The sequence below is a fragment of the Mycetomoellerius zeteki genome, unplaced genomic scaffold (assembly GCF_001594055.1).
Source record: "Mycetomoellerius zeteki isolate Tzet28-1 unplaced genomic scaffold, Tzet1.0 scaffold382, whole genome shotgun sequence".
NCBI classification, from domain to species: Eukaryota; Metazoa; Arthropoda; class Insecta; order Hymenoptera; family Formicidae; genus Mycetomoellerius; species Mycetomoellerius zeteki.
Window position 1 is genome coordinate 285276 of NW_017257373.1, and position 22962 is coordinate 308237.

Genomic DNA, 22962 nt, shown 5'->3' on the forward strand with positions numbered 1-22962 from the left:
CACGTGCAAATGCCAGCTGCATGAATTTAACGATAAATACCGAAAGTGTGATCCCGACCCCAATGTTCTTCACGTTCACCAAGTTTGAAATGCATGAAGTAAATTACTAAAACTTTATATTATAGATATGTAATTTTGCGATATGCCTAAGATTTCTGGGTAGATAATAAGTGGTCCGTCCGCATATTAATTATAATTATCTTTTCATACTTAAGACTATTATACATGCATATGCACGTGTTACAACAGTGGTAGAATGTAAAGAATATAACAAGGTAATACTTTCTAATTATTATTAATTAAAATCTTAATTAATAATAGCTTGTCTCTAATCTGAACACCATAATGAAACGATTCGATGAATGGGAGTTTTTAATAGCTATTGCATACGTTAATTACGTTTATATGTATTTTCATTGGTTTTCATATATAAATAAGATTGTATAACAAACACATTTGTAGCAAATCTTCTTCAGCAAAATTGAAATTGATCTTTTTATCAATCAACATTATTATATAATTTTCGATAAAATATATCTACTGTTTTAGAAACAATGTCTAAGTGTGTAACCTTTTGTTTTTATATTTTTTGTAAATAAGTATTATATGTAACATAATTTTTTATTATGCAGAATTTCGAGATAAAATAAAGATTATCCATTTAAATCGTTAACAAATTAGATAATATGTAATGTTAGTAGTTTGTTGCACGCATCATTTACATTGAGTAGTGAGAGTTACGTGATATAATTTTAAATTGCATGGCACATATATATATATATAAAAAATATTATGAAACTATATTATAGTTTTTTTGATATTCTTTACTATTAAATTCACTGTTATTAATAAAATTTTTATATTGTTTAATATTATATAAAATCTTTATAGTAAAATTGGAGAAAAGACTATTTTGTTCGAATGACTAATGTTAACGAAACTTAAAGATATAATAAAGAGAGAGTGATCATTATTGACATTGACAAAAAGTTATACGATCATTGCGTATAAAACTTTCCATCTGTTTACTGGCTATTATATTGTAGCTTCTAGAATTGGGAATCATTATAAACTAGTCAGGACTAATGACTTTAGTAAACATCAGGGATCTGCTATTTTCAGTGATTCAATGCTATTTTCGCTGAGAAGATAAAAGGGGATAGATATAAACGCATTGAGATAATGACAATCTGCACACTTTATCATTTTTCCTTTCGCTTCCATTGCTTTTAACAAGTTATTCTTCCAGTGATAAATCAGGTGATAAAGTAATTCTCACAATCAGACATAAGGAGAGAGTCTCGGTGCAGTTACATGCAATTGTTTTTCACTAACTTGCAGTTACGCTATTCTTTCATGCTCGCAGTTGCGTGTATCAACTCGTGAGACGAAGATCAGCGTAAATGTGGTAATGTCATGGTCTAGTTTATTTGTTCAACAATCTGTGAATAAAAATGATTGCATGATTGCAATTCTCCAAAATGCACATTGTTCACGCAACCAACAGAATGCTGTAGCAGCACATCTTATTATTTCACTGAATAGCTTATTTACACGCAGGCACACCTAATTTTCTTCTTTGAAAATTTAAAACTTAATTCTAATTAAACAGTTTTGATCTAGTAAAATTAGTCCATACACAACAATCTATATATATTTGAGAATGCTAATTAAGAAACTAAAAACTAAATAATTATGTTTATTTTTAATAACGTCAGTCATTAATATACGAGAAAAATTTATTGAAACGTCTAAAAAAATTAAAGATTTTGGTGAAGTATCTAAAAATTTAGGTACATACAAATCCGAGAATAACTTTGTTGGACCATTAAAATAATTGAGTAGAAAACTCGAACATGATAAACAATGTTGCAAAAAGTTGACATTCTAGCAACCAGTTCGAGCGTCCTACATATAAATTGTTTTGATAGGTCAACAAAATTATCTTTAAATTTGTATTTAGCTAAATTTTTAGATACTTTAGCAAAACTGTTCTTATCATGTAACAAATAAATCTTTTAGCATTTTAACGTTACTCTGTAAACCTGTTACCTGTTCCTCTAATTAACAAAACAATTTTTTTAAACAAGAAAAAATTTATTATTTTTGCGACAGTAATGAACCATAAATCGCAGAATATATAATATCATAAGTGATGAAGTGATAAAACGGCTACAGACATCAGGTCGACGATAATCGATGCAGAGGTAACGATTTATGAAAGGCACGAACGCCGAGGGTGTGGTCGCGCGACAGCGAGAGGGGATTAAGATTTGAATCGTGTGCGATGCTATCACCGAGCGGAACAGTGAAAGTGCATCTCAAGTAAAAGTGGTTTCACACGTCGATGTAAGAACGTGCGCCACGCTCATTACGATGAATCGAGACCGCGCGCGAGCCTTCCTCACGGTTGCTGCAGCCAGTTTCTTTCTAGGCGATCCTAATCAAGCAATCGGCGAGGAAACGAAACAGTAGATTACATATTTTTACAAATTACATTTCGTAGATTACATTCATTTTACATGGAAATTTATTGTATCGTCACAAATATGATAAGTGCGACCATTTTTATCAGTATCCAATATTAAATAGCAATTATAATATTAATTTATTATTGAAATAATAAATAATAAAGCAACAATGTAAAAATAAATAGTAACTGATTTAAAAATAAATTATATTTAAAAAATCAAATTCAAGTTCTATGCTTGGAATGAAATACTTTACTTTGTTTCTTTTTTTTAATACAGTACGGAAATATAATTATTGTGCGTGGAACAGATTTAAATTATTTTGTTTAATGTTTAATCGAAAGTTAATGTTTAAATTAACAAGTAATAAAACATTTCAGATTGACAACATTTATTAACAAATATTAAAAAATTAATACGTATTTTATATTAACAAAAACTAAATAACATGTAACAAATCATGTAAAACAACATGTAACAAAATTATTTATAGAAAGAATTGCCAGGTTAAAAAAATCCTGACAACGATAAATTCTATAACATAACATATAGAAAAAATATAAATATACGTTATAGAATTTAACATTTCTTTCTAATTTTAGTCAGCAATAAATATAAATATCAAGAGAAAATCATACATACAATTATTGTTAATAAATTCAAGTAAAAAAGTTCTCAAGATATCACAAAAAATTTGCATTAATACAATCGTTGAACTGGCTGAAATCGAGAAGAATTTTTCCGTACAATGGATTTTTTGATGGAACGCGATAATAAGATAATACGTAATATCCGTGAATTCTATTTCCACCCTTTACCCTTGGAAGACGAATAATGAACCACGTGTTTGTAGATTGGGATATGAACAGGATATGGTTTCGCCACTGGCACGGGGAATTTCTTCTCCACGTAAACGGGATACGGCTTTTCCACAACATAAGGAACCTGTGAAAAAAATATAGTGAATATAACATGCTTCGTGTACAATTTGTAACTTTCTAATATATAACCGTGATGAATAAAATAAATATATTAAAATAAAGAGAGAGAGAAGAGAGAGAGAGAGAGAGAGAGAGAGAGAGAAAGAGAGAAAGAAGGAGGGGGATAGAAAATATTTATTAGATTAAAATTATTTTAATACCTTGTTTATTCCAATTTCGTACTGTGATTATAAGTTAAGAAATAAATGAAATATAGCTTAAAAGTATCAGAAATCGAGAATTATACTTACATGCTTTTCGATAACAAAAGGCTCTGGTTTTTCAATAGGTATCTCGACGTGTTTAATGACTTCCACTGGGTACGGGTGAGGGATTTCGATTGGCACCTTATATGGTTGAGGCACTGGTATTTTAATTTCCTTAGGCACTTCAATAGGCACAGGATGCGGAATAGGTATAGCTGAAACAAAGCAATTATGCAATTGCATTTAATATTATGCATGTATTCTTCATATTTTTTGACAACTATCCTCTGCCTTTTAAGAATAATTAATTGCATTATATGACCTAATAAGATTTAAAAAATTTAATATTAATATTATTGGAAAATAAACTTACCAAATTTCTTAATAATTGGAATTTCCACAGTTTTTGTTTTCTCTTCATATGTTGAACTACCATGATCCTCGGCAAAATGACTAGCCAACACCATGTTGCCGAACAAAGCGAGATACAAGAAAACCTGCAATTTTACATAACATATTTTGCTTTATAATATTTGTCAATTTTTAATATTAACACAATGATGTTATAATTTACACACACAAGACACTAATTATTACCATTACAGAACTTTCAATAAAAATTTGGAAAAAGTGTTACAAATCGTGTTATTTTAGTAATTATTTTATTTTTAAGAACAATTTTAATCATACTCTATGTATATTATTACTATAATAAGCATAATATTATTGCACAGTATGTAAGTAGAGTTCTCTTTTCTTGTAATAAACTGCCACTTTTTTATAATATCAATTAGCACCATTTAACACATTAGACACATAATTATTGCACGATATGCAAGTGAATGAATCTTACAATTATATTCATGTTGATTGCTTTTATGGGGTTAGTAATGCGAACACGAGAAATCAAGCATTGAATGACTATGTCCTCCAAAGACCGACTTTATATACGACTTCGATTCCACCACCTTTCACTAAAATCCTGATAGAGTTCCAATTGCCCAGGATATATCACGTTGCATTTCGCATCGTGCAAGAATATTTATCGTATCAGAAAGGACTCTATCTTATTGATAAAATAAATATAAAAAGATTATCATGCGTATTCACGTGAGAAACTATCTTCTTTCTTTGACGTATCGGTCCATTGCGATGCGACATGCGTCTTGCACATAAATTACACTATGATTATGCATGTATATTACAAAACGTTGAGAAAGTGTAGATAAGCAATTCGTGACTTGGTTGCGCTTATGATCACTTTACAAAAACTACTTTTTTAGAAATTAAAAAACGAGCGCATAGCCAATTAATTAAACTATTTTCATTTGTATTAATTTTTTTATGATAAGGAGAAAATATTAGTTCATTATAGATAATTTTCAATTTTAGATAATTTACAATTTAAATCAGGATTTAATTTTATCTTAAATTTTGATTTAAATTGGAAGACAAAGTAATTAATTGTTTATTTGGAGTATTAAAAGCACTAAACAATAATAGTTTTAATATTTAAAATAAATAATTAATTACTTTTCTTTCAGTATTAATTGATATTTCAGTAAATTGATGAATATTAAATTAGGCAGTATGAAGTTTTTGTAAGAGCTGTCAAAAATTTAACGTTTAGATTAAGTTATATTGTTGTGCGTGTGTGTATTGATACAAAATTATAGAAAATAAACTGTTAAAAATTTTTAACATATTTTTTATTTTTTGTACATTTTTTATTAAAAAAATTATGAGATTGGTATTTTTTTTTTATCATAGTTTAATTATAAGTTTTAAGTATAATATTAATTTGTTTTATACGACATAATGTATTTTAGAAATAATCACGATATTCCAATTTTATTACTCGATAATGTATCTAGAATAAGCTATTATTTGGGATGTAATCATTCAATTAAGTTAAAGTAAGCATTACATAATTACCGTGGGTTTAACTCAATTGTTCAAGAGAATGCAGCAGATGTGTAAATGTTAAAATATTCCGTGGGAGGACAATTACGGAGATATCTTTAGGCAAATGTAAACGAGCATTATTGTTATACGTTTACCGGAAGTGAAGGTACCACGTATGTACAATCTCCGAGACTTTCCGACATCCCTGTGGGATGTATTAAATTATATTAAATGACTATGTTGGCTATGAATGGGTCTAAATTTACGACCAAACAACGAAACGTTTCGGTTGTTACTCTATATAATTATTAATTTTCTTGAGACAAATGACTAGAATGACTAACCAGAAATATTTTTTATCGCGATGATTTGGCTTGATAAACACAAGAAAGGAGTGCCCAATGGATATATGAATTTGATTTCCATTCACTTACATAAATGCAAACCTTCCGGGAGTCATGCAGCAAGGTAGTTCCCTCTGTATGTTGTTCTTAGATTCAACTAGGAAGTGAACGCAAAGCATACTCTTGCTAGGAGAGACGTTTCCAGACGATACATTTTTTGATACATCAGAATGAAAGTACGAAACACAACGCCCCGTGAAAGGGTTCCGGCCAGAACACCGATCGAAAGACATTCAACATTCGACTGTGAAAGGCGACGTGAAATAATCTTTAAAAATGGATTAATAATACTCAAAGATATCCAATACCCGATAATTGATATCCAATAAAATAAAAAATTATGATATAACAAAATTATAATCTACAATAAGGAGTTTATTGCATCTGCAATATTAATAATTTAACTATACTATTATATATATTTTATATATATATATAGCAATTATTTATAAACATTTTGCAATTATTTACCATATATATTTATCCTTGCTCATTAAATACATCGAAGTATTATATATATACAAGTAAGTGTATAATTGCAATATTTTGCAAAAAGAAACCATCAATTGAAAAAAATAAAGATTACAACAATTATCGAACACATTTAATAACGAAAGTCAAGAACATTAGCAATATTGTAATGTTCTAGTTTTTACACATTCATGAAATTCTACTTTCCGGTTAATTATTCATGTGGCGGGTTTATCATACACAGAAGGAAATGTGTTCCTAATGCGAGGAGAAACTTCGAGGCGGCGACTTTGAAACGAAGACCATCTCAATTAATGTCCACGATAGAATGATATCGCTAATTCGCTCTGGAAAATTGGACGAACTTACGGTCGTTGAAACCCACGATCTGTCACTCACGGGAGTTTAGGTCCGCGCTCTAATTCGATCTCAATTAGTCATCGGTATAATGTCGCAACAAACGAACACTGACCTACAATCTCTGATGTTGGAGAAAGTATGAATTTCGGCCGTGTTTTTTAAACATGACAGAAATTACGTCCTTGAAGTCAATTAATCTTCATATGTATCTTTTATTATTGTATCAAATAATGAAACCTGAAATTTTTTTGCATCATTACTATGTAATAAATGTTTATGTAATATTAATTTATTAGTTCAAAATTTGCGACTCAGAATAAAGTGAGTAGATATATATACATATATATAAAATATAACTCTTTATGAAAAAGAATTATTTAATAAGCATTTAATTAAAAAAAATTGAGATAGGGATATGGATGGAAACTTTAATTGTGAACAAGTTAAAAACTCTTTTTGAATGGAGAAGTAATGCACCAGAAGATTTCTCATAATGTTAGAGGAAAAGAGAGAGAGAGAGAAAGGGGGGAGGAAAAAAGGGAAAGCATAAGTCAAGGAATCCGCCGGAAAAAGGAAGCTAGTAAAGGAAGTTCGCGACGGGAGGGAAAAAAGACTTACAGCGAAAGTAAAGTTCAAAGTCGATTTGCTCTGCCGACAATCACCACGGTGCTGTGCCGCAAAAAGAGGAACCGCCCGTTGGTGATTGTATATTAAAACGCTCCTTCCTGATTCATACTAGCCTCAGGTTATCTACTCATACGGACGTAGAGCGTGTATCTACAAATATACTCAATCGATCGGCTTTCCCATAATTGAAGGGAACCGATTTCTTCCCGCGTCATAGAGTAATCGTGTACAATTATAAATGTTACAAGCTGCTTATAGTTCACTTTAAAATAACATATGTACGAAGTTGTATTCATAAGATAATCACAAAAGTCCAAGTGGAATGAAGTAATTTAGAATCAGCTCCTTTCCGTTCATATGTAGCTTCTTTTGCTTCTAGGAATTCTCATATCATTGAGATATGAACATTAAGATAGTTTAACGGATATTACGACTTAATCAGAGATGATGGTACGGAAATGGAATGATAAGGTTTACGCGACCGCAATCATTTCAAGTATTGACGTCAAAGCATTTCAGTGGTATGACGTTTTTTGTTACGTGTTGCGAGAGATCACTCTTCCTCCTTTTACAACGATCACGACCACCATCATGGTCGGAGAAAGACTAAATCTACAAGACTTCCCTTTCGCTGCTACTTTAAATCACTGTTGTGCGTTTTCCATCGTTATTTTGCATTCTTTGGCGTGTACAGGAAGAAAGCATTGTTGTTACATAATTTTTTAAATTTAAAATTCGCTTCGACTTCATGTTTGCTGTCTATCTCTGCTTTGTGTTGGGGTGTCTTGTAATTAAAATATATTCTATATACCGCATGCCAGAGTCTTTTCACTTTCAACTACCTTAAAGGAATGAAAGATGGAATTTGCACTTCACTTTCGCCATGTTGGTTTTGTCCATTCGAGGTGCTCTGTTATTTCCGCTTCGTTTTTGCAAAAATAAAATTGCATGAAAGTATTTATTGTATAAATTTAAATAAAATTATTAAGAAAATACAAGGAGAAATAGAAAGTGCGAGGAGAAATATAAAGAAAAATGCGAAATGCAACATAACATGCAAAATGATATTTTTTTGACGATTTTACTAAGCCTTTGCGTGTAGTGAACATTATGAGTATCTGCGAGACATTAAAATCCAATCAATTCTTAACTAACTTGACTAAATTACTTTACATTAACTACTTTATACCTGGACTTCATATTTCAGACTAGACAGATTATTTTTATGAACATACTCTTTTATGTGGTTTCCGACTAGTATAAGTTACTTCAGAATCGCTTGAATGAAAAACGTCTTCAACAAGATATACAGGCAGTTGTGGAAAAAGGAATAAATCATGAATTTCCGTTCTCGTACCATTTCATTTTCACATTAGGTGGAATCAATCACGTAACTTTTCCGGACCATGCACGTTTAACGATCATGTAGACTTAACGTTTAGCGAGAATTATTCGAACGGTGAAATTTTTTGTGTCACTTATTACCATAAATTGACTAATCGCAACTGCGTTCGTTAGCACGCGACAAACCATTTGACCGATTAGTGTTTTTATAACATGACTTTATACTTGGGTGTAAGCATTTTTCTCGCAATACTTGGAAAATTTACGGATGGCTATATACCGTTGTGAAAATAACGAACATGATATTCTCGGAGCGTCACGTCGCTAATATCTCGTTTGAATTTAGCACGAGATTTAGAATAGCGGATCTCGAATCACCATAGCTATCATTTAAATTATCCTGCAGTTTTTGCTCGATTTTACTTTTCATAAAACAACTAATACGTTAATTGGAAAAAGATATAATTTATATTGGCTTTAGCAGATTTAATATTCGAGAAGCACTATAATAGGGCTCACTGAATAACTAAGTAAGTACCTTTTATATGAATGTTTTTGTATATTGAATGTAATTATCAAATTGAATTTTGTTTTTTCCAATTATCGTGAGAAAAAAATGTCCGTGATGTATTTATAAAAAAATTTGCACATATAAAAAATTTTTTAATATATATAAAATCTAACAATAAGTAAATAGCTACAGTTCTGAGGTAATAAAATAAAACAAGATTTTTCTATTAAAGCAAATATTTTAATAAATAATTCCACTGTGTTGTAGTATTGCAAAATATTAGTCTTCTCATATCGTGTATATATTTTTTATTAAATGTATAGAATAAATCAGTAACAAGGAGAGATCGTAAAGCAAGTCAATGCTTGACTTTATGCACGATGGTCTTGTAGATCGGAATCTTGATCGGAATCGGCTTTTCGACCGGTATAGGCACGTGTTTTACCACTTGAAATGGTACCGGCTTCTCGATTTTCACCGGAATTATTTTCTCAACAGGCGTCGGTATCTTCTTCTCGACGGTTTTGATTACCTGCTTTTCCACCTGAAAAAATAAAAGGCTGCTTTCAGCAAAAGGAGTGATAAGGGAAGTGCAGATTTTATTGCAAAAATGAAGGTAATTATCGAGTAGTTACCTGGAATGGTACAGGCTTCGGAACTACCACAGGAACAGGATAAGGCTGTGGGACCGTATCCACCACCGGATGCGGTATGTTGATCGGAATTTTCTGAACTGTCGGTATCCCTATATATCGCGGATATGATGCGACATAAAAATGAGATAAGTTACTAAAAAACCTTTATTAATAACAAATAGTTTTAAAGCAGTGACAAATAGTACAAATCATTATTATATAATATATAATAAATAAACAATTATATAATATATATTTAATATAATGTATAATGTGTGTGTGTTATAAAATTATTATTACATTACATATATATAATGTAATAATAATTTAAATTTATTACCAATCAATTAAAATTGCTCTTTAGTTTTGGTTGTAATAGAACTAATCTGCCAGCTTATCATATCTGAATATTTTAAACGTGCAAATATACTTTTATCTCTCTCTCTCTCTCTATAATGTAGTAATATTCCAATAATCAATATTATATAAATATAAGATTAAAAAAGTCAAAGTAATGAGCAGATGTCAAATTAATAAAATGTATATACATTTAATAAATTTTAATCAGCGGAACTCTTCGGCTCGATAAAGTTCTCTTAAAACAAAACGTTATTTAATCAATTTTATCAATTTGATCTGTTTATATACTCATTTATTTTGACCTTTTCAACCTTAAGTATATTATATTCTAATACAAGCCATTTTTATTATTATGCTTAATATTTATATTAATAAAGTCCATGCATTTTCTATTACCGATATGCTTAACAGTGGGAATAACATTGACTCCGTGAAGACCGCTGGTGGCCGAGTGCCAATCACTAATTTTTATTGGTGAATGACCTCCCAATAAATCTAAGGAATGGCTTTCTAAAATTCAAAACAATTTATCAGCATTTATTTATCAAATCGATACAACAAGACACTTACGTGATAAGCTGCATGACATATGTTATAATTATCACAATAAATCGATCCCTGGCTACGCTGTTATCGTTTATACAACTTTTATGCATTAGGAAATACTTTTTCAGAGATAATCGTGGAATTAATAAGCAATTAAAAATATATGTTCAAACCTGTTCCTCCCAGGCCATAATGATCTAAAGAAATTTCTCCCAGCGTAAGTCCACCACCATCATCATGACTTCCAAAGTTCCAATCGGAACTGTAGGAGTATGCGATAATTCCCAACAGCACAATCTTAAACATGAAACATCACCGAAATTGTGAAAAACATGATTTATCTTTGTTATTGCCAGGTTTTAAATTAAAAAGAAATTAATCGTTGCACAGGTCGCAAGAAACGCGTTTCACTTAGGTCCAAATAGTTGAAGATATAATAATTGTTAAACATGAGATTGTGTGTTTATATATTTCATTACATTTTATTACATAATCAAGATGGGCCTTTACGTACAATTTTTTTCATTTTTCAGTTAAGATATCTCTATCGTCAATGAATAGATAGTCTACTCTCGGGACAGATTCTTTTGTCGTCACTTTATATACCGCCTACGAAAAAAGCAACCCCACTATTCTTTGAAATGGCCCCACCGCAAATGCTATAAATCCCCCGATTGGGGAACTAATCATTTGCAGTCACTATTACGCGGAAATGTTGCATAATGTCTTATACTTGCGACTCCGTTCATAATTGTTGCTTTATCTTTTCATTAACTCGTATTTTTTAAAAAATTTATAAATTTAATTCTTTTGTCTTGAATACTATATGTGTTTTATATAAATCATTAATAAAAAATGTTTTTCCTTTAATTAATATTAAGCAACAGAGAGAGAGAGAGAGAGAGAGAGAGAGAGAGATTAATTCAAAAAGACTTTCTTTAAAAAATCAAAAATATATTTTCCGGGGCTTCGGAAAATTTTATATTATTATATAAAGACAATGATTAAGAATGGAATACGACACAGCGTTTTCTAAACGTTAAAATACCGTAAATAGTGTAATATTAAAATATCGAGGAAATACAATCTTTCAATAGCCTACTTTCATATTTTTTTGAAAAATTTTTTATCCCGCAAACTCGTGAATATTTATTTGTGAATGCCTTCTTGTCGTTTTCTCGGTTATTTTTTATTGTTGAAAACAAGGATCGACGGACTCATCTTGTCAGATACAATAATGCTGCCGATGTCATGGATGATTTGTTGCGACCACGATGATCCCGTGCATTGCGGGCAAATCAATTTGTCTAACGTCCACTTTCCACGGAATTCCCATGCTTTTATCGAAAATCACAGTGAAAGCCTGTCACGAGCACTTCTCGCACTCTATACGACCTGAGGAACACATACGGACTGTAATCGATGCTTGTTTGACTACTATTACCATTATTGACGCAAATTTGCTATGGTTACCTTCATTAAAAAATGACCAGATTTTACAGTGAAAAATTACTTCGCATTATTCACAAGTTAAGGAAACTTAAATCAAATGATAACTTCTAAAAAGTAATGGACGTGTAATTATTTAAAGAATAAATAATAATGTATTATATATATAAAGTTAATGTATTAAAGAATTTGAAATGTAATACAAAAATAACAAGGATACAATAAATAAAAAAATTAGAGTATAATTTTTATAATTCGAACGTGTACTTATCAAAAAGGGACAATAAATAGATATTGAACGATCAGATACTAATTAAAATGCGCATTTAAACTGTTTATGCTATTATACGTAATAAATATTGTTGGATTTCAAACTCACTCGCTTATCATTATCGCAAGCAATAGGAGCAACAGTCTTTAATTATATTTATAATTTAGCTCGTTATCTGAATTTTCTATCTCAGCACTTTCTGACGTACCTATATGCAGAGATAGTAAAAAGCATTTCGACGACAGACTTTCACTTAATAAGAACAACGAGAGTATTTAGTTTTGTAAGCATTTTATTCAAAAACGTAACAGAACAACAAAACGTTAAAAAAGTGTCTTAACAACGCGCTAGTAGCGCTGACGATTACAAATACGCGTATATACAAAAATATATATAAAAAAATAAAGCGGAGTCGAAGAACGCTCGACCAAGCAAACATGGGTTGTTTTTCGTAAACTTTCTCCTTATTGACGGCATGTTGTGCTGTGAGGATTAGGATAGGTAAACGTGTGTCAATTAGGTTCAAGATAATCGGTCCTTACAGTTTCTTTCGCAAAGTTACTAGCGTTTAAAGTTAAATAAGTTTCAAATAAACGACTAGTAGCTAATGTAGTTGAATTAATTCTGAGCAATCCAAGCACTCAATAAATTATTTAATTGTACGTAGCTATTTTTTTTAGAGATATAGAGCGTACTTGTTTTCCAGCAAACGTAGGTCTGCCGTAACAACATCTTCGAGTAAAAAAGAATATATTTTCTTACAGAGTACGCACCCTCTCGTTTCTTAATCACATTCAAATTAGTACTTTCAACGTAAATGTTTCGGTTTGTTTTATCGATGGGTGCGGTCCACTTAGCGTCCTACAAATGCAAATGCTTCGAAGCATTTGATTGACCAATCAGAAGAAAAAATTTTACTAATTATCTAATCAAAGAATTAATTAAGTACGAGAAGCAATTACGGTCAAAGATAGAAAGTTAGATGTTAGACTAATACGTATGTATTTTAGATAAATTTATCTCAGAATCAAAAAATGCTTCGAAATATTTGCAGCATCAAGTGGACCGTAGCTTTTAAAATTCCCTCGAATAAAAGATGTGGATCGCTAAGAGTTATTTCTAGGGTGCGATTCACTTAACACTACAAATGCTTCGAAGTATTTGATTTTAATCAATAAAAAAAAATTTTACTAATTGATCAATCAAAAAATGCTTCGAAACTTCTGTAGCATCAGGTAGACTGTAGTTTTAGGCTATGTTCCAAAATTCCTTGTTAGCGCTAAAAATCTACAATTTACGTTACGTGCGAAATAAATTTTCAGCACTGGCAAATTTTAGAACATAGCCCTAGATTATATGTACCACGTTTTTCCTTATCCGTAGAAATCCTCCATGCCATAGGCACACTTTAATGCTTCTTCGCGTGATGATAAATAGTCTTGTAAACGGGAATCTTGATAGGATACGGCTTCACGACTGGAACGGGGATGTGTTTCTCGATTGTGATAGGAACTGGCTTCTCGATGGGTATCGGTATGTGCTTCTCCACGGGGTAAGGCACCTTCTTCTCTACCGGGACCGCCACTGTCTTCACGACTTGTATGGGAATATGCTTCGGTATGGGGACATGAACGGGATAAGGTTGCGGAATGCCAACTGCTACTGGATGCGGCACGTGTATCGGCACTGATTTCGGGACCGGTACACCTGAAAGAAAATAATTCAGAAAAGATAAGAATGAGTCCTTAGACTATAAACGACAAAGTGAACATAAAAAGTACTTGAAATTTTTTAACATATTAAAATTTATGCTAATGAAGAAAATAAATGTCGCGAATTTTTGTGGATACATAATAAGATGACTAATTAAAAATTATACTATTGTTAGCGTACACATTTTGTCGCATACACATAGTTTCAAAAATAGTAGCAAATTATTAACTTTTGATTGCTGAGAATATGACATGAATAACCAATAGTAATAATAATAATTATGGCCTCCAAATTGATTCTCCATAATTATTAGCAAAAAGACGACTTTTTTTATAAAGTAGTAATTTCTAATTCTATAACTTTCAAGTACGACTCGCAGTACTCGGGGAGAATGAAATAGTACGTTACCAATGTGTTTGTAGACTGGTATAGCAACAGGCTTTGTCACTTCGACATGCTCAGAGACGGGAACACTGTGAACATAATTATGTCCGCTGTCCAGCGAGATTCCATGGCCACCATCTCCACCGCTGTGACCACCGTCGAATCCGCCGCCAGAAGAGAAATCCTGATGACCACTCTCGAGACTACCACCAGACTCTATATGGCCGCCAGCAGAACTAGCTTCGAAACCACTACCCCCATGGCCACCCCCGATGTCGCCACCCCCATAACCACCTCCATAGCCACCTCCGTAGTCACCTCCGCCGCCGGAAGTACCGGAGATTTCCTGATCAGATCGATCGATCGCATAGTGGCCGTTAAATAATTGCAACATGTAGTGTCTTCCATCTGGGCCGAAGGTTATTGGCGTAGCCGCGGCCAAAGACACCAGAGAAAGCAGCACCTGTAAAAGATACAAAAAAAACGTAGAAAATATGATGATAACTTGCAAAAATCCATCAACATGTGACTGTATATATAAATACGAAAAACTTTTTATCTTTTTTCCAATTAATTTATTCTACACAATATAAATTAAATATATCAATAATATTTTATATATACTGTGAGAAAATTAGCAAAGTCAAAAAACAAATTAATTAAACGTACGATAAGATTGACGCGATCTTGTCAGAAAGTGTCTAATAGATTTATGATCTAACTTCAATTCAGCATTTAAACTAGTATTTTAAATTACGTTATCTGGAAATCAGCAATTTACTAAGTACTTACGATTCCGCTCATGCTCCCACGTGTTTCTATTAGTGCGCTTCAAGTCGCAAGTAGCGCAAGTCTCTAGAACGACTGATACATCTTCGTCCATTTCCCGTCTTAATATACTACGAGGCCTTTCACTGTAGACGATGTAATTTCGTCTCGCTTCGTACTGAGGCGAATTATACCCGCCTGGTGCAATTGTTTCGCTGTAGTCTACTCGGCGTGCACGTGAAAATAATTGACCGTGTCCTCGCGGCCTTCACATTGGCAACGAATCGGACATTTCCTATTCCGTTGTACAGGTGAGCGTCTATGAATGCGGATTTCCACGTTCACCTGGGTTTACTGTCTACCACTTCGTTAAATCAATGTCTGATATAGAGAAGTTCGTTAAATTTACATGTCATTCGTCACGAGATAGTCCATCACGGTTCATTTAATCATCTTAATTTCACGTTTTAAATCGATCGTTTTTATTTTCGCTTCTTATCACGTTGTTAAGTATGAAAAAAATGTTTTCCGCTATTGCCGGAACAGACATCTATTCTAATTGTTTAAGTACGTACTTAATTTTTCCATTATACATGATTGCTACACTTCCTATTGATTACTATTTGACAAACAGTTATGATGTATTAGTATTATAATTAAATTGTTTTTATATTTAATAAAATAAATAATAAGACAAAAATGCAAAAATGTTTTGTTAAACAATTAACAAGCTACGTAAAATTTTTCATTTATATATTATATTCCTATATAAAAATTTTTATAATTAAAAAATATTAAAGTAAAAATCATTTATATTTAATATAACGATGACAAATTAATGTAATTTACGTCTATTTTATTCATCCTTTCACCTTTGTAGCTTCATTATTTCTAACAAAATTGATAACCATCTTATGCGACAAATAGGCTAATTTTAGCACGCGTGTAAACCTTAACTATGGGTGAAGAGAGCATAACGAATGTGTGGATGAAATACTCAGCTACTTCGTGAATTAATTTTTTAATTTTGTAATAATTAGCAAGATATAACGTAGCTCCTAAGTGAGCTATGCGTACCGTCCCTGATTTATGGAATTTTCCTTTAAACTTTCAAAAGTCTGGCGAGATTTGATCTTGGTGGAATGTTCTTCTAAAGAAAAGAACGGAACTTAATTTTTACATATACGATCTTAATAAATTGTTTATTAGTGTTAATTTTTTTTAAAGATAAAATAGAACAAGTGAGAATTTTTATATTAATTTGCCAAAATTAATATAAAAAAATAATTTGCTTATTATATAAAATAATCATGCATGATTTCCAATACGAAATGATGATTAAATCATCTATGCACATGCTTTAATTTACATATGGATATTATGTAGCCAGAAGCAATCAAAAACAATTAACTACCAGATGCATGCATATCTCTTGTAAATCGTTAGAAAGAATTGGATATAAAAGGCAATCATACATAGAAGCAAAATTAATAAAAGCATAAAATGAATACTTTCCTACTTTAGTTTTCATGAGGTCGGGAAGAAGAATAAAATTACTGGTTTACTGAGCTGTGACCACTTTCGATGAATCCAAAACGAATTGTAGTTTATAAAATATTAAATCATACGAATAGTTTAAAAGCACAATAAGGATATATATATGTATATATATTATAAAGGTTTCAGAGAAATGACCTGCAATTACAATCACTAAAGTTTTAATCATTAACTTTTATAATTTATTACAATCTCGTATAATAACACGTTCGTGAGAATTATACGGAAATGAAAGGAAGTGAAGGTCCATTGTGATTTAAAGTACACTATGTACAAAGCTGTTAATTTATATATATAGCAGATAATATACACAGGGTTGTCAAGTAACGCGTTATTTGTAACGCCGTTACTTTGTTGATTGTTACCTTGTTATAATAACAATTTGATAATGACATTGGATTTTTTATGACGGAAATGGTAACATCAGAGTTAGAAAAGTCAATCGTTACTTGTAACAGGTTGAAAAAGTCATTCATTACTGAAAAAAATAACTCCTAATTTATAACTTTTTACTCGTATACTTTTTACTCGTTACTCGTTATTTATTACTTTTTTCAGTAAGTAAATCGTAATGGTGACAAATTACTTTTCAAAGTGACTTTTTTAACCTTAACACAACCTTAGCGTTTAGTTACTTAGCGTTACCGTAATAAAAATTGCTTTACTATAAAAAGTAATGACAGAGTAACTGAAAAGTAACGTTTGCCAATTCTGCATATACACTACACATATGTATAGGATCTTAAGTAAGCTTATCATCTCTTCTATACATTTTTATGTTTACACACACACACACACACACACACACACACACAATAACAAAAATATATGTTAATTATAAGGTTCTTTAATATAATAATCAAAAATATAAAAAATATTTATTTAATATATTATTAATAATTTGCGTAATATAATAGCTTTCATAATTAATTGTTTTCCAATTTATTAAAATATTTGTATAAATAGAAAAATTACAATGTAAGACTAAAATATTTAATGATTTAAATTTTGTGTACCAAAAAATTATTTTTATATTTTTTAATATGTTTTCATTCAGAGAATAAATTGTCATTAAATCGATTATTAGATTATTGTACAATCTAACAATAATAATTGTAATTAGTTAATAAGAATCTAGACAGAGATGAATAATTAATTAAATTATTTTTTTAGAAATTAATTTGAATTTATCAATATATAAAATATTAAAGTTTATTATTATAGATAGAAAAATTATGAATATCATGATGATCACTAATTTGAGATTTAATTTAAATTATTCTCTATATAAATTATTCTTTTAAAAAATATTTATAATAAAAGAAAAAAATATTAAAAAGCAAATAACTTTTGATTATTGAACTGCAGAATCATTACACATATATTATTATCTGATTGTCTAGAATAAATTTGAAATGTTTGACATGTTAATAATTTTATAAGTTTTTATTTCCAATATTTTATTACATTTTTCTTAACAGGTAAAGAATCTTACAAATAATACAAAAAAAATGTATTTATTAAATAAGATTATTATTTGGCAATAATGAGCAACGCTTGTTAACAAGTATAACAATCCTGTAGTACAATTGTGTTACGGTGATACAGGCATGGAAGCGAATATTGCTTTCGCGTCATTAACAAGTATAACAATCCTGTCAATAAAACTTGTAACTCAAGAAAGATGAGTTTACTTTCCCTATCTAATGTCATTCATCTTTACGAGAAAACGTTCCACGAATCAACAGTCATTTGTGTCATCCGCTGAAATCTCGTTTAATTATAACTAATTATAGCTCAACTTTCTTCAATAATACCATTTGCGACCGCGTTTCTTTGTTTTTCTTCGGTGGAAGATATGCTTATAAATTGGTATGTGAATCGGATATAGCTTTTCCACTGGAACGGGCACATGTTTCTCGATAGTTATTGGCACCGGCTTTTCCACGGGCACCGGTATGATTTTCTCCACCGGATATGGGACCTTCTTCTCAACTGGAATTGCAATGGTTTTCACAACCGGCACAGGAATATGCTGGATGACCGGCACATGAACAGGATAAGGTTGAGCAACAGCTACCGCTATAGGATGAGGCACGGGTATTGATACGTGCTGTGGCACTGGAATTCCTGTAATCTCAGGAAACGTGATAATTTAAGTACTTTGTGTTTTTTTTCTTTTCTCCTATATAATGAAAGCATCAAAATTATTTCTAAAAAGTCAATCGTTTTTAATTTGTTAGCTTTACATTATGCTGAGAATTTTAGTATGACTCTACTGAAAATTAAGCTATAGCTATTAAGAAAATATAAAATGTTTATCAATCTTAGTCCGTAACAATATGAAAATAATGGAAAAAAATAAACAAGTAATACTATTTTTTACAAAATTAGTTAACTAATAATACAATTAGTTAATTAAAAGTGAAATTAATATTTCAATATATTCGCCATTACATAATGACATTGATCAAATGCAATTTATGCTTTTGTAATATAATATATATTATCTTATAAATTAATATCTTATAACAAGAAAAAATTATGGTATTATACCATCTAATATCTTCATTATTAATAACAGTACACAAAAAAGAAAATTCGTTTAATAATTAATTTCGGAAAAAGATTTTTGCAAAATTGTTTAATTAAGAAAGTAGAAAGTATCATGTAAAGAATGAAACTAAATGTGATCGTAGTTTCATAACGTGCTTTAGTAGTAAAAGTGGAAATTAAAGTTTCCGCAAATCCGCGCATGTGGATCGGACAAGAATTTTTCCATGAATATACTATTTCGATCAATCAGATAAGAAAAACTTTTTCATATTACTTTCGTATGGATACTGTTTTCACTAATGATGTAAAAGACAGAATTAACATATTCGGCAAATACGTATTTCTATTTTTTTAAATGAAATTTATTCTTTATATAATTTTTTTGCTATCAGTAATGTATAAATCAACAACATTTCTTTCATTTTGAATTAAAAATTACGATTTGTATTTAATATGACGTAAGCAAACGTTTTATTCACCATATCTATTGATATTATGATATTGATATCTATTGGTCAAGTAATATTATAAACAATATAAGAATATTTTTGTATTCCTTCTTACTATAATATTAAATAATTATTACTATACTGTAAATTTTTAATTATTGTTTTTTACAATTTTGTATAATCCACTGTTACTTTATTTTTTAATTTGTGGTTATACTTTGCAAAACCTTACCGATATTTTTTATAACTGGTACTGGCACTGGCTTTGTGACTTCCACATGCTCGTTGATCGGCACAGCTTGAACGATTGTATGTTGAATGTTATTGTCTTTAAATCCTTGATTCATGTCTAAATAAAAATCGTCACCATTTTCGAAGGAAGAATATGATCCATGAGAAGGAATATTCTGATGAATGTTGTGATCGTTGGAGACGTAATTCGTAATTTCGAAATCAGATATTCTGTCAAAATTAGAACAGTAATTAGGAATTGCAACACAATAATTTGATCTTAACATATATACAACATTAGAAGTAATAAATACGATTATATCAAATCTCATTTCGTTCCTACTTACCCATGCCATCCAGAATTACCTCCTGACAAGTTAGCAAACGTTGTTTTAATTAATAAGCATAGAGCGATTATCTGGAATAACAAAATGAATAACTTTTAGTTAAATCGTGATCTCAATTTTTAATATAATAAAATTTTTTGCAAATTATTATTACAGAAAAATATATAAAAATATACATATAAAGGTAATATATATTGTAAAAATATGTATTTATTAACAATATTGTTTATTTCTAAAAAATATGAAATGCTTGTTTTTTATAAGATCTTAATAAAAATACATACAGTAGAAGTCAAGAAAATAAATTTTTATGCAAAATCTTTTTATGATTAATTTTACTAATAGACTCTTTTTTGTTATTAAAATGATTTATACTTATATTATCGATAAATAATTTAAATAACAAAAAATGAGAAAATTATTTATATTATATGTAATTTAAATATTAAATTTTGATCAATCTAAATTTAAATGTATCACCTCTTCCCGTTACGTCAAAATTTAATTATTTAAATCGACGATATGAATATGTGAGCAAAATAGCAGTAGTTTCTTATACAAGAAACATCTTATTCGTGACACTCAAAAAAAAGTTTATCAAAGTGCCCTTTCTTCCCTCTGAGGAAAGTGCTGCTGGCGACGCGTCGAACTCGATATCATCACTCTTGCGCCACATAAGAATATCCGGAATCTATGAGAACGCTACCTTACCATGTATTGCACACAGAAAGTATGGAAAAGTATGGAAATATATCGACGATCACTTTCCATCGCTATTGTTCGCTGTAAAGCCGGAACTCGTTCGCGAATTGAGTCGAGCAAGGAAACCGAATGCCGTGAATCTCCGCTTCCGCAATTTACATGCGACTTCCGTCACGGTCCCCGGAAACCCCCATCTTTTTCTACTTACTGAGGGTAGATGGAACATTTTTCAGAATACGTGGCGAGCGGACAACGAATGGAATACTACAGATTTGTTCCGATGGACCGTTCGTTTTTATACATGACGCTTTCTCGTTCTCCCTACCCGTCCGATGGATAGCTGATGGTCTGTCGTAGAAACTGGATACATGCATACGCACCTATATCCGATTAGCAAGTTGAAGTCTAGTTTAAACCTACTAGTTTGAGATTACTAGATCGAAACTGACTGCAAGTCTAGTCAACCGAGATAAGAACGTGTTTTCGATGCGATCGTGACATTGCGATATTGCAAGACATTATACCAGCGATCCTCAATCGGGGTGCCGCATTCAATGATGATGTACGATATTTGCTTTTAATGCAGAAGAATAATAAACATTACCTTAGATGACATCACGAAGAAGTAGAAATATTAGTATGCAAATCAGGTTCATCGTTTGCAAAGAAACGATTAATTAATACGATAATAGTACTACGTAGTAATAGTATTATACTAATAATTATATTAGTAATACGATAATAGTATACAAAATTATATTATATTATTAATATCATTTTTTATATGAAACAATGGTTTTACTGAGGTATATACAAAAATTAGTTAAGAAAATAATTACGTCGGCTCATCTAAACAATTATATTAAACGCTTATAAAAATAATTATAGAAATAAAACCTTTGTTGCATTTATTATATTTGAGTATCTTATTTTTAGAGAAGAAGAGATAATGATAGTAAAAAAATTATAAAGATCACAATTATACAAGTTCTATATGAGAAATTAATGTACATTATAGAGTTACAAATAGACGATTTTATAGTTGTAGCAATTATAAAATAATTTCCTTAATATATATATTAGTTGAACTATGTACATTAATGTACATTAATTGTATGAAACTTGTGTAGTCACCTATACAATTTTACATGTTTTTCTCTGAGTGTACATAATTATTTTGATGGTCCAACATAATTAAATAAACAAAATAAATAAATTAAATGAGTTTCCAGATCTACCATATATCTAGCCGAATTTTTATATACTTCAGAAAAATCGTTTTTTCTGTGTATTATGAAAGAATTATTAGAACTTGCTTAGAAAGTTGTAAATTTAAAACTAGCAAATCTCTATCCGACGTAATAAATAAATTATATTAAAATGTAAACTGATCGGGATTGTATCATGACAAATTGTAAATTTTATAAAATGTTACTTGATATACATGCATGAAGTAATTTGATTAATCATTATCAACGCAATTGCTTACATGGTGATCGAAAGGTGATCAGATTTTTCTATGAATTGCTCATTCAATCGCGAATTCTTATCGATTTCCTGACCCAAAAAAATAGAATACGTTGAATTACAGATATGGTGAGTAAATGATGATAACATTAGCATTGGACACCCTCGTAATCGTCATCTTACACGTGCTCGCAAAAATGAAAGTGATATCCTTTCGTTAAAACGTGTTCTTATTTCGCGGCTTGTTT

General features: G+C 30.4%; 4 protein-coding genes across 4 annotated transcripts; all 4 read right to left on the minus strand.

Moving 5' to 3' along the window:
* Positions 1-3168: 3168 nt before the first annotated feature.
* On the minus strand, positions 3169-4570 carry LOC108726066 (proline-rich protein 4). Its single transcript, XM_018453434.1, has 4 exons — positions 4511-4570; positions 4031-4154; positions 3703-3872; positions 3169-3416 (listed from the first exon to the last, which is right to left on the minus strand). Exons 1-4 carry the CDS (start codon positions 4520-4522, stop codon positions 3273-3275), a joined length of 450 nt encoding a protein of 149 aa, XP_018308936.1. The 5' UTR covers positions 4523-4570; the 3' UTR covers positions 3169-3272.
* A 5002-nt stretch (positions 4571-9572) lies between these two features.
* On the minus strand, positions 9573-11375 carry LOC108726075 (MAGE-like protein 2). Its single transcript, XM_018453446.1, has 5 exons — positions 11335-11375; positions 10994-11117; positions 10671-10784; positions 9915-10024; positions 9573-9823 (listed from the first exon to the last, which is right to left on the minus strand). Exons 1-5 carry the CDS (start codon positions 11344-11346, stop codon positions 9638-9640), a joined length of 546 nt encoding a protein of 181 aa, XP_018308948.1. The 5' UTR covers positions 11347-11375; the 3' UTR covers positions 9573-9637.
* Positions 10067-21516, minus strand: LOC108726074 (zinc finger protein 512B). Its single transcript, XM_018453445.1, has 5 exons — positions 21456-21516; positions 20546-20616; positions 20200-20429; positions 18569-19092; positions 10067-10077 (listed from the first exon to the last, which is right to left on the minus strand). Exons 1-4 carry the CDS (start codon positions 21471-21473, stop codon positions 18770-18772), a joined length of 642 nt encoding a protein of 213 aa, XP_018308947.1. The 5' UTR covers positions 21474-21516; the 3' UTR covers positions 10067-10077; positions 18569-18769.
* On the minus strand, positions 13803-15496 carry LOC108726073 (WAS/WASL-interacting protein family member 1-like). Its single transcript, XM_018453444.1, has 3 exons — positions 15430-15496; positions 14662-15100; positions 13803-14247 (listed from the first exon to the last, which is right to left on the minus strand). Exons 1-3 carry the CDS (start codon positions 15439-15441, stop codon positions 13949-13951), a joined length of 750 nt encoding a protein of 249 aa, XP_018308946.1. The 5' UTR covers positions 15442-15496; the 3' UTR covers positions 13803-13948.
* Positions 21517-22962: the final 1446 nt, after the last annotated feature.

Coding starts and splice junctions, on each gene's coding strand:
- LOC108726073 (XM_018453444.1), bottom strand. Junction 14,248..14,661: donor ACCAGTCTACAAACACATTG/GTAACGTACTAT, acceptor ATTTTCTTTCAG/GTGTACCGGTCCCGAAATCA.
- LOC108726074 (XM_018453445.1), bottom strand. Junction 20,430..20,545: donor GGTAATTCTGGATGGCATGG/GTAAGTAGGAAC, acceptor TAATTTTGACAG/AATATCTGATTTCGAAATTA. Junction 19,093..20,199: donor ACCAGTTATAAAAAATATCG/GTAAGGTTTTGC, acceptor CTGAGATTACAG/GAATTCCAGTGCCACAGCAC.
- LOC108726075 (XM_018453446.1), bottom strand. Junction 10,025..10,670: donor TCCCACTGTTAAGCATATCG/GTAATAGAAAAT, acceptor CGCGATATATAG/GGATACCGACAGTTCAGAAA. Junction 9,824..9,914: donor CGAAGCCTGTACCATTCCAG/GTAACTACTCGA, acceptor TTATTTTTTCAG/GTGGAAAAGCAGGTAATCAA.
- LOC108726066 (XM_018453434.1), bottom strand. Junction 3,873..4,030: donor TCCAATTATTAAGAAATTTG/GTAAGTTTATTT, acceptor GCTTTGTTTCAG/CTATACCTATTCCGCATCCT. Junction 3,417..3,702: donor CTTTTGTTATCGAAAAGCAT/GTAAGTATAATT, acceptor TTTTTTTCACAG/GTTCCTTATGTTGTGGAAAA.